The following is a 12,362-nucleotide window of genomic DNA, read 5'->3' on the forward strand; positions in this document are numbered from 1 at the left end:
TTAGGTTATGACTCAAATACAAAGGCGTATAGAGTCTTCAACAAATCATCGGGTTTGGTTGAAGTCTCTAGCGACGTTGTATTTGATGAGACTAATGGCTCTCCAAGAGAGCAAGTTGTTGATTGTGATGATGTAGATGAAGAAGATGTTCTGACGGCCGCTATACGAACCATGGCGATTGGAGAAGTGCGGCCACAGGAACAAGATGAACGAGATCAACCTTCTTCCTCAACAACGGTGCATCCCCCAACTCAAGACGATGAACAGGTTCATCAAAAGGAGGCGTGTGATCAAGGGGGAGCACAAGATGATCACGTGATGGAGGAAGAAGCGCAACCGGCACCTCCAACCCAAGTTCGAACGGTGATTCAAAGGGATCATCCCGTCGACCAAATTTTGGGTGACATTAGCAAGGGAGTAACTACTCGATCTCGATTAGTTAATTTTTGTGAGCATTACTCCTTTGTCTCTTCTATTGAGCCTTTCAGGGTAGAGGAGGCCTTGCTAGATCCGGATTGGGTATTGGCCATGCAGGAGGAACTCAACAACTTCAAGCGCAATGAAGTTTGGACACTGGTGCCTCGTCCCAAGCAAAATGTTGTGGGAACCAAGTAGGTGTTCCGCAACAAACAGGACGAGCACGGGGTGGTGACGAGGAACAAGGCTCGACTTGTGGCAAAAGGTTATGCCCAAGTCGCAGGTTTGGACTTTGAGGAGACGTTTGCTCCTGTGGCTAGGCTAGAATCAATTCGTATCTTGCTAGCATATGCCGCTCACCATTCTTTCAGGTTGTACCAAATGGATGTGAAGAGCGCTTTCCTCAATGGGCCAATCAAGGAGGAGGTGTACGTGGAGCAACCCCTGGCTTCGAGGATGAACGGTACCCCGACCACGTGTGTAAGCTCTCTAAGGCACTCTATGGACTTAAGCAAGCCCCAAGAGCATGGTATGAATGCCTTAGAGACTTCTTAATTGCTAATGCTTTCAAGGTTGGGAAAGCCGATCCAACTCTTTTTACTAAGACTTGCGACGGTGATCTTTTTGTGTGCCAAATTTATGTCGATGACATAATATTTGGTTCTACTAACCAAAAGTCTTGTGAAGAGTTTAGCAGGGTTATGATGCAGAAATTCGAGATGTCGATGATGGGCGAGTTGAACTACTTCCTTGGGTTTCAAGTGAAGCAACTCAAGGACGGCACCTTCATCTCCCAAACAAAGTACACGCAAGACTTGCTGAAGCGGTTTGGGATGAAGGACGCCAAGCCCGCAAAGACTCCGATGGGGACCGACGGACACACCGACCTCAACAAAGGAGGTAAGTCCGTTGATCAAAAAGCATACCGGTCAATGATAGGGTCTTTACTTTATTTATGTGCTAGTAGACCGGATATTATGCTTAGCGTATGCATGTGTGCTAGATTTCAATCCGATCCTAAGGAGTGTCACTTAGTGGCGGTGAAGCGAATTCTTAGATATTTGGTTGCTACGCCTTGCTTCGGGCTCTGGTATCCAAAGGGGTCTACCTTTGACTTGGTTGGATACTCAGATTCTGACTATGCTGGATGTAAGGTCGATAGGAAGAGTACATCAGGGACGTGCCAATTCTTAGGAAGGTCCCTGGTGTCGTGGAACTCTAAGAAACAAACCTCCGTTGCCCTATCCACCGCTGAGGCCGAGTATGTTGCAGCAGGGCAATGTTGCGCGCAACTACTTTGGATGAGGCAAACCCTTCGGGACTTTGGCTACAATCTGAGCAAAGTCTCACTCCTATGTGACAATGAGAGTGCTATTCGCATGGCGAAAAATCCTGTTGAACACAGCCGCACAAAGCACATTGACATCCGGCATCACTTTTTGAGAGATCACCAGCAAAAGGGAGATATCGAAGTGTTTCATGTTAGCACCGAGAACCAGCTAGCCGATATCTTTACCAAGCCTCTAGATGAGAAGACCTTTTGCAGGCTGCGTAGTGAGCTAAATGTCTTAGATTCGCGGAACTTGGATTGAATTGTAGCATACATGTATTTATGCTTTTGATCATGTTCCTTTTTGCATTTTGTTGTTTAGTATGGTGCTCAAGTTGTACAAACACTCCCTGGACCTCACAAGTCCGTTGCAAAGTGATGCACAGTTTTAGGGGGAGATGTGTTACAACTTGACCCTTTGAGACTAACCATATGCTTGAGTTTGCTTGTTTTAGTCTCGAAGGAGAATTAAAAGGGAAAAGGTGGACTTGGACCATGCAAGACTTCCACTGCACTCCGATGAAAAGAGTAACTTTTCCAAGTTCATCTTTTAACTCTTATTGCCTATTTGCTCTTAATTGAAGATTTTGGTGAGGCAATGGGGTTAAAGGGCCAAGATTGATCCCGTTTTGGTGCTTGATGCCAAAGGGGGAGAAAATAAAGGCCAAAGTGATAAATGGATCAGCTACCACTTGAGAGATATTGAAAATAGTAGAATAGAGTTTTTTGTTTTGTCAAAACTCTTTTATTGTCTCTCTTGTCAAAAGTTGGCTTCTTGTGGGGAGAAATGTTGATTATGGGAAAAAGGGGAGTTTTTGGAATCCTGAATCAAATACTCCTGAAATGACTCTCTTTATGACTTAACATGTGTGTTTGACTTAGAGATAGAAATTTGAGTTTTGATTTGCAAAAACAAACCAAGTGGTGGCAAAGGATGATCCATATATGCCAAAATTGAATCAAAATAAATTTGAGTTTTATTTGAAGTGATATTGCACTTGTTCTAGTTGCTTTATGTTGTGTTGGCATAAATCACCAAAAAGGGGGAGATTGAAAGGGAAATGTGCCCTTGGGCCATTTCTAAGTATTTTGGTGATTGAGTGCCAACACAAGTGCTTAAATGTGAATCTATACCCATGGATGGACAAAGTGCAAATCAAGAGTAAAGGTATGTTTCTAAGCCTTAGTACATTGTTTTGAAGACTAATGTATTGTGCCTAAGTGCTTGAAATAGGAGAAATCGAGTCAGAGAAAAGTTGGCTGTGTACAGCCAAAAGGCTGTTCGGTCTGGAGCACTGGACTGTCCGGTGGTGCACCGGACAGTGTCCGGTGCGCCAGACTGACTCGGGCGAACTGGCCGCTCTCGGGAATTTACGGGCGACGTACAACTATAATTCACCGGACTGTCCGGTGTGCACTGGACTGTCCGGTGAGCCAACGGTCGGCCGGGCCGACGGTCGGCCGCGCGATCTGCGCGGGACACGTGGCCGAGCCAACGACTAGAAGGGGGCACCGGACTGTCCGGTGTGCACCGGACATGTCCGGTGCGCCAACGGCTCTCTGGCGGCCAACAGTCGGTTGCGCCGTTTAAGGAAAGAAATCGGGCACCGGACAGTGTCCGGTGTGCACCGGACTGTCCGGTGCACCAGTCGACAGAAGGCAAGATCAGCCTTCCAGATTTGCTCTCAACGGCTCCTAGCTGCCTTGGGGCTATAAAAGGGACCCCTAGGCGCATGGAGGAGGACACCAAGCATTCCTACAACATTCCTAAGCACCAAGACATCGATTCCGCGCATTTGGTTCATTGTGATAGCATCTAGAGCTCTTGTTGAGTTGTGAACTCATTGAGTTGTGTTGCGAGCTCTTGTTGCGACTTGTGTGCGTGCTGTTGCTCTGATTTTGAGTCTTGTGTGCGTTGCTAGTTTCTCCCTTACTCCGTATTTCTTTGTGAATCTCAAGTGTAAGGGCGAGAGGCTCCAAGTTGTGGAGATTCCTCGCAAACGGGATATTGAAAGGCAAAGCAAAACATCGTGGTATTCAAGTTGGTCTTTGGACCGCTTGAGAGGGGTTGATTGCAACCCTCGTCCGTTGGGACGCCACAACGTGGAGTAGGCAAGCGTTGGTCTTGGCCGAACCACGGGATAAACCACTTTGTCATCTCTGTGTTTGATCTCTTGTGGTATTGTGTTTTGTTGAGACTCCTCTCTAGCCACTTGGCGATTATTGTGCTAACACTTAACAAGTTTTTGTGGCTATAAGTTTAAGTTTCACAGGATCACCTATTCACCCCCCCTCTAGGTGCTCTCAGAGGGCGACCCTCGGATCACGATCTAACGACCTAGGTTTAATGAATCCTAGCCTACTCACCGCCCTCCGATCAGAGATCCAACGGCAACCGTGCCATGAGTCGAATCGGCCTGGCATGAATTAATCTGAGCCGCCCATAGCAAGATCTACGGCCAGTGAGCTTCTTCCCCGTGAACCCGAGCAGAGCCGCGGCGTCCACGACAGCCCGCGGCGGACCATCGCCGGCGCGGCCTGTTCTAGCCCTCTAGTGCCCGCACGAAGGTGTAATAAGGTGCAAAACGATCCTATACGCATAGATAACTAGTAGGGAGGATCCATACCGGTATCAACACGACGACGAGTGCTGGCCACGATGAGGTGTGGTATGCGGCGGTACAAATTGCTCCGGTGAGCAATTCGTGATGACCCAGACATCACCGAGCCACTGGGTTAACCAATGCGCCACCCACGAGCCCCGCATTCCGCCCTGGATCCTCCCACGCCCCGCTATACGTCGAGAGTCCCTCGGTCCTGGATGATGAGGGACCCAAGTTAATGGCGGCGTCGGCGGTGATCTCCCGAGTGCCCGAAGAGTAATACCGCATCCAATTTATAGAGATTTGTGAAGAGGGCCTGAGGAAAACGGAGCACTGGTGAGCTCGTGCGGACCCGCCCAATTTCTCCAGTTATCTCGCGGGTGGTTTCAAGGTGAGGGAAGGTCCACCGGTCCGTCGGTGTGGAATCCGTCCGGATAGCGCGCACGGAGTTGACGCCAGGGAAGGAGTTCGGTCGTGGGGAGAGAAAATGGAGAGGAGAGGGAAGCAGCCAGCACGGTATTTAATCACTGGAGTCGCGGATTTCTCAGAGTCTGGCGGCGAGGGACTCGATCGATCCAACAGCCAAGGCGGTGGCGGAATGACCGGCGAGATCCCAGGGGCGATTGACGAATCGGCCGACTCGCTACTCCGTGCGTTTCGGTGAGGCCGTTGTGGGGTAGCAGCAGAGCTGGTACGGGTGGATCCTTATAGTCCGAGGGTCAAGGCGCAACGGCCGCGGCCGATGTGACCGGGACGTTGACGGAGTCCGAGCCGAAATTCAGGGCGATGGCGGTTGAAACGACCTGACCGACGAGTTCGGCGACGTGATTCAGTTAGCAGAACGCGGTCGTCACACGGTGGACCAGGTTCCGTTGCGCGCGACGCGCGGATTGTTACGAGGAAGAAGGAGCAGCTGTGACGTGGGGCCCATCCGCCAGAGAGGGAAAGAAACCGGACCAGACGCGCGCGGATGTGAAGTTGAAATGGGCCAAGGGGAAGGGGTTTGGGCCCATGTCTATACGGGTGACCTTTTCTTTTCTTTATTCTTTTATGTTTTTATTTTCTGTTTTCTTTTCCTTTTAATTTCTAGAATTCAAATTGTGAGCTTATACTCATTTTAATTGTACTTATTGAACCCAATAATATGAAATGTCCAATTATTTTTATATCTATTTCTTTATTTCATATAACATTTTTCTTCTCTTCTCTAACCACTAATTTGCAAACTAGGGTTAAATTCTCAAATTTGGATATTAATATATTCCTTTTTATATTACTTTTATAATGTCACAAAATGCACATAAAATAAAGTCCAACATGATGCATAATTTAGTGGCATATTTTTTTATTAATTATTTGTTTTAAATATGGTGTTCACATGTGATGGTAAATAGAGATAACACACACATATAGGTAAATGGAATATTTTTTTCCTTTTATATTATCTCTTACAAATTGGGTATTACACCGTACCTCGAATTAACTGCATGTGGCGCGTCCAATCTGCAACATATGGGATACACTATTACCCCATGCGTTTTCAAGGCAAGGGCATTGATTCAGTGCGCCGTTTGGGCACTCCTTATTATATATGATCTCTATTGTTCCTCGTGCGTTGCTTTGCCAAGGCATGAAGAGACAGGCAGAGGAGACAGGGCGACACTGTATACCCCTACACACGGCAGCGTATCAGACTACGCTGCAACCTACATTGAGGCCTACGTTCGTGTTTTGACTTGACGTCGGTCATGTAGCCATCCTGTTGCGAACAACCTTCACATAGGAGTTGAAGTCCTTTTATCGATGTTATCTAGGCCGAGGCCAGGTTCAGGCGAGACGGAGGTTCCTCCCGAGGCCTTGGTCGAGCTTGCCTCGGGACGTACAATCATCTGGGAGGAGGTAGCACAGTTGTCTGAGTGGCCCCCTCCGGGATTCACAGGGAGTTGTTGCCGGGGTGATTGGCCGAAGCCGAGCTCGGGCGAGGCGGAGTTTTCTTTGAGGCTGAGGTCGACTTCGGGTGAGGCGGAGTTCCCTCTTGAGGGTGAAACCATGCTCTGTCGTACGCACGTCCCATCCGGAGTTGTTTGAACTCAACATACGACGTGGGAGAGCAGTGGCCGTTATCCCCGTGCGTGCGTCATCGTAGTTGGTGAAAGTGGATGGGACTGTGGTCCCGTCGCTCCCTGCTTGACTGCGGACATCACGTGGAGTAGGTATTCGCATTAAATGCCCATGTCTCCGTGGTTCCCGTGACCTTTGACTAAGGACATGCTCGGATTAGGCGGAAACCGCCAGTCCGTGAAGAGGGGACATCAGGCGAGACGATGATTTTCCCGGGTGCTGCTTCTGCCCGAGGACAGGCTCGGGCGAAGCGGGATTTCGAGCGACTGTCGGGCGGAGTCTCGGGCAAATCGTGAATTATCCTTTTCTTGATCTCGGGGAATGTGTCTTATGGTAGTTTAGGTGTTAAGAGTGTTTAGGGACATAATCTAGGTACTCTAATTACGATACCTGACAGGTGGTTCACATTTCGGTCTGCTTTCTATTTAGTGTACTTCCTCGTCCGAAAATATAATTCGTTTTTGCTAAACATAGATTTATTAATTAATCTATGAATATAGTTTGTATATATATTTATATTTATTATCGTTCATTTGAATTAGATGAAAAAAAGTAGAAAGATTTTAGTGCAAATGGGGTACATATTACGAAACATAAGCCACAAGATTGTTACAGCATCATCAGAACACGGGAACCAAGTCTGATTCATTCAGTTAGGGCTAGTTTGAAAATCATATTATATCAAGAGATTTTCATTTTACTAAAGAAAATTAGTTATTTTTTGCTTTAGAAAATAGGAATGTTTTGTAAAAATGGAGCTCCAAAACTAAGACTTTAGTATACCAAAGTGGATAAGAACAAGCTATCGGTTTCTTCGCCAAGCTGAATGAAAAAAGTAGAAAACGTCCGCTTTTAGCCCCTGTTGGGCGTTGTAGCCGGCGACCCGGCGTTGTTTCGAGGGGCGCCTCCTCTGTCCTCTGTCTGGGTCTCTGTATTGCATTTGCGAAGCACACAGCCACACACAACACCATAAGCGCGGCTGGACTTGGCAGAGCAGAGGGCTGAAAGCGACGGAGCGAGCCGCGCCCGCGCCAAAATGAGTTGCCCGCGGCGGGTTCTCACTCCACTGTACAAGCGTCCAGCCACAGCCAGGCAGCGAGCCAAGCCACCACCTGCGTCCAGCCACACGGTCTCACACCCCACGGCTCTACTGCCTACGGGCTACGGCGGGGGGACGGGTCGGGGGCCGCGACGTGCCTGCGCGCCCCGTGCCGTCGGATCCGCGCGTACGCGACGTGGGATGGGGAACGGACGCTCCCCATCATGCCCGTCTCGTCCGCTAGCTAGCGCTTTGGCTTTGGGAACCCGCGCCGCACCTTTCTCTCTTTCTTTCTGCTTCTTGTTCCTTCTTCGGGTTCAGGGGCCCGCTCGCCAGTGAGAGATAGATACATACGAGTAGAGCGGACGGAGCCACGGAGGAACTCGCCGGTGCCATGCCAGATGCCACACGGCGCTTCTTTTCTTCTTTGTTTTTTTGTCGTCGTTCGCTTTGCTTTATTTACTTCCCGCGGCCGAATTCTTCTCTTCTTTTTCCGCGCTGTGCGAGGACACTCGAACTCGCTTTTACGCTTCACATCTACCGTCTCGCGCACAAGCCGAGAGCCGCGCGCTGTGCTTGGCATGGCAAGCCCAGCGCCAGCGGATCGAAACGAAATAAGTCTTAAATCTATCTCTAGTCAAAATTGAATAAAACTAGATTTAATTCTCCTCAGGACCTGTTTGATTGTTCTGGATTGGGTCTAAGATTTATTCCACCTGATGAGATCTTATATAAATTTAGATAATCAATTCGAACGAACATGCTCTCGATCTTCTTGGATCTAGACACAACTAAATAAGTCTTAGACCTTGTTCAGTTTCAGCCGGATTAAAGGGTATCGAGGGACATTAAATTCCTTTTATTCAATTCTAATTACAAATAGATTTAATCTCCTCCAACCCACCTCTAATCGAACAATCCCCTCTAATCCCAAAGAGAATTTGAGTTCCCAAACTAGCCCTAACCAGGGAGGTCAAAGCCTTAAAAAATCTACTCATGAGACTACCCCTATCCATCCGTGGGTATAAAAAGTCTCGAGTTCTAATATTTCGATCACTCAAAATGTAAAACAAGCATAGATTTAAGCATGCTGACCACTATCTTATACTCACTCTGTTTCGTTTTACAAGTCATTTTCAACAGCTTCGTGCAGAATAAGGAACCTATGTATTGATGATTTTGTCCTCCCACAAGCTTCGACTTAGGTCTTGGCATTTCGTCCAACTTAAACACCTGCTGCAAGATGCAAAAATGGTAGTTTACTTTTTACTTCAACTAGAGCGACAACTATTATGACTCGTTTTGTTTTGCACTAGCGGTGACAACTAAAACGAAACGGAGGGAGGACTATTCCTGTTAGCTCTTATGCTATATGCCGGCAAATTGATATACCAGATTGGGTTCTTCTTCCATGTGCAAGCTACGGTTCCTCGTCAGCGTAACACGAGGAAACAAGGGATCCTTCTCTTTCGTTAATCAATTAAGAAAAGGCTGGCACTGTCAGTCGTCACACAACAGCTAGCACTCCAGCTAATCTCCGAAGCGGACTTCTCACCGTCCGGCCAACATGCAGGCAACAGGCCGTCGTCGTCCGTTCCCAGTGCCGCCGCCGTGCGGCTGCTGTCAAGCTAGCTAGTGATGGCGACCACTCCAAGCATCCATCCCCAGCTACCACCGCTGTCCGCTGTGCTCGTCTCCTCCGTCTCTCCAGGCCTCACATGATTAGCACTGGGCTTGCAGCCATGCAATGCAACACTGGTGTCTGATCTGATGATGCAGTGAGGGGCGTCCCCGACAGTCTTTGCAGATCGCTGCACAGCCTTTTGCTTTTGGTCATTTGGGGCGTGCTGGGGAAAGACGACGCAGGCCGCTTTAATGAGTGCAGTGCAGGTTGACCTTTTGTTAATGGCTCGCCGATCCCGATTAACCAACCCACGCTCCTCCTTGTTGACACTCTTTAACTACAAAATTGCTACTAGTAGGAGTAGTATAGTACTTCTTCTATTTGTTTTTAGTTGTCGCTGAATAGTTTAATTTTGCACTATCCAACGACAATTAAAATAAAACAGAGGGAGTAGCAGTAATCACACAATGAGCCCTGAGAACATGCTGCTACTTGGCCCTGGTCCTCCTTTGCCCTTTTTCCCCCATTCCAGAACTCACTACGTCACGCTGGCGTCACTCCGATCCAACTGGCAGCACCTTCGCCTCAGCCTCGAGTGTCCTACTGTCCTTCACATGAAAAAGGCAGCGCCATATTAGCATCTTCGTTTTTCCTTTTTCACGACTAGAATTTGTCAGACACCCTCGACATCAGGGCTCACCGACACCCCTCCCGGTTAATTACAAATCCAAAACAGAGCTTTGGGTCACTTCATCCGCAGATGCAAATTGAATAAAATTAGCACACAGCACAAAAAACGGAGAGAGTACAGTACTACACTTCATGTCACTACCAATTATACATTCCAGACACTTTTGGATTACATGGTTAAAAGTAAGAGACCACCAAATCGTACTTGCGCTACCAACAAGAAGATGCGTGAAAAAATTTAAAAAAATGGCACTACACAAAGCGATAAAGAGAAAGAGAGAGAGAGAAAACAAATCGTTCAAGCCTCACACTGCAGAACAGAATGCACACGGCACGTCACTTCCTGCCTTGCCGCTCCTCCGACCTCTCCTTCTCCTTCCCTCCCCGCCGAATTTGGTAAAATTCAATTAAACACGGAAAAAAATTTACAGCGGCCGGCATTTGATTCGAATTCTGTTTCCCTTGCTTTCCCTCCTACTGGACTGACTGGAGAAACTTCACCCGGTGTTGCAAAGCAAAGCAAAGCAAAGCAACCTTTTTCCCTTTCACCCGAAAAATTTTGCAATGCGGCCCCTCGGAGGCTGGCGACGACGACGTGGCTAGAAGGTCCACTTCCAGATCTTGACGCGGACCCTGACCTGGCACGCGCGAGCGACGGTGGCCGTGGCCGACGCGGCGGGCGGCGCCGGCGCGTCGTCGACGGCCGCGGCGGCGGGGGCTGGGGTGTCGGCCGCGGCCTTCGCCAGCTTCTTCGTCTTCTTGGCCGGCGCGGGCGCGGGCGCGGCCACCTTGACGCCGTCGCAGTGCACCAGGATGCCGATCTTCTTGGTCCTGAGCGCGCCAACCCGGACGCCGGCCCTGGTCTCCAGGTCCAGGACGATGGGGAACTCGCCGGACCTCTTGACGTCGGAGCCGGCCGCGGCGGGGTCGACCGCGAGCGCGGACGCGGAGACGGTGGCCCGGATGACGGTGACGTTGCCGGCCTCGTGCGCGAACCCGGGCGCGGTGGCCGCGCCCAGCGGCACGGCGTTGGCGGCCGTGGCGGCCGTCACGGCGAAGTCGTCGTAGACGTACACCAGCTTCTTGTTGGGGTTCCTGGCGGTCAGCGTCACGTCGATGGCGTCGCTCAGCGCGGGCGCGGTGGCGGACGACGACAGGCTCAGCCTCGTCACGCGCGCCGCGGTCAGCGTGAAGGCCGGCCGGTGCGGCCGGTACAGCAGGTAGAAGGCGCCCCCGGCCACGGCGGCCAGGACGGCGAGGAGGACGACGACGAGGAGCGTCCAGCAGAAGCAGCAGCAGCAGCTGAACGGGCACGACCGCCCCCCGCGCCGGCGCTTCGCGGGCGCCTGCTGCGGCCGGTAGATGGGTCGTTGGTACATCTTCGGCGGGCCACCGGCGCCGGCGCTGGCCGCCGCGGGCTGTGGGGTGGGCTTGCCGTTGGAGGACATTGTCGCCGCCGCTCCCGCTCCCGCTCCGCAGCGCAGGGGACGGCCGAGCTCCGCAGGCAGGCGGGGGTGGTTCTTGGAAGCCTCGGTGGCACTGCGACTCCGTGAGCTTGGCTGTGAGGTGTAACGGAGGAGAGAGATCTATAGGCGCGAGGGGGAGGGAAGGCCGGAAGGGAAGACGAGGAGGGAGGTCAGGTGGAGAAGGTGAGGGAAAAGGGACAGCCGGACAGGGCACCTCACGGATGGTTCGGCCTCACCAAATCATTTGTTGCCGGCTTGCTGTTGCTGACGCTTTTCCCTGTCCTCCCCTCCCCTTCTTGCTTCACCTCCTCAACTGATTGGTGGCGGGTATTTTTCCCGGGAATTTTTTTTTCTCTGCTGGGAGCCTGGGAGTGGGAGCGACGCTAGTGCTATTTTGCTAATCAAGGATCAATCTGCAGGTTAATCACTGTATTTTCTACTACCACTTTATATATTCTACTAGTAGTACTGCAGTAGCATCAGGTTTTGTTGGGCAAGTCAACTCAGTTCTGATGCCTTGCCTTGTCAAGTGTTGGTAAAATATCGTCGGAATGTAGTTTGGTACAACTTAGACATCGTCGGGAAAAAAAAATGGTTTGGTGAAACTTGCCTCAGAAAAAATGTGTGCTAAACTAAAGGCCATTTGCGAAGCATGAACAACTCTGCAAACTGTTCGTTTCAAGCAAGATAGTCATTTTGTTTGACACGTTTTGGATGGCTCGGACCTCGGATAGAACGAAATTGGCATGGAACCTGTTGACGGTGTAAGATGTTGTAATTTTCCTGTTTTCTACCTTATCGATATACGTCTATCATCAAATCATGACACATAATAGCATACAACTTTTTTTTGCAAGTCTAAATGCATCTAAATTTACTTGGACGGGTAACACGTTCTCTTGCCTACGAAAAAAAATATGTGTATCCCAAATGCAAAGAAACATCTTTAGAGCTCTTCATATTCATCTCCTGTAGACCCACACGAACAGAAGAAAAAAACCAAGCAGTTAAGTGGTGGGCTTTAGTTTCTGTCGTGTGGGCGGGTGGATGTGAGAGGCTGTAGAGGTGTTTC

General features: G+C 49.8%; 1 protein-coding gene across 1 annotated transcript; it reads right to left on the bottom strand.

The window, feature by feature from the left end:
- Positions 1–10,090: 10,090 nt before the first annotated feature.
- On the bottom strand, positions 10,091–11,462 carry LOC100279368 (Late embryogenesis abundant (LEA) hydroxyproline-rich glycoprotein family). The gene has a single exon (NM_001152385.1). The coding sequence runs from the start codon at positions 11,270–11,272 to the stop codon at positions 10,424–10,426; it is 849 nt and encodes a 282-aa protein (NP_001145857.1). The 5' UTR covers positions 11,273–11,462; the 3' UTR covers positions 10,091–10,423.
- Between the last annotated feature and the right edge of the window lie 900 nt (positions 11,463–12,362).

The sequence above is a fragment of the Zea mays genome, chromosome 8 (assembly GCF_902167145.1).
Source record: "Zea mays cultivar B73 chromosome 8, Zm-B73-REFERENCE-NAM-5.0, whole genome shotgun sequence".
NCBI lineage: Eukaryota > Viridiplantae > Streptophyta > Magnoliopsida > Poales > Poaceae > Zea > Zea mays.

Coding starts and splice junctions, on each gene's coding strand:
- LOC100279368 (NM_001152385.1), bottom strand. CDS start 11,272: ATGTCCTCCAACGGCAAGCCCACCCCACAGCCCGCGGCGGCCAGCGCC.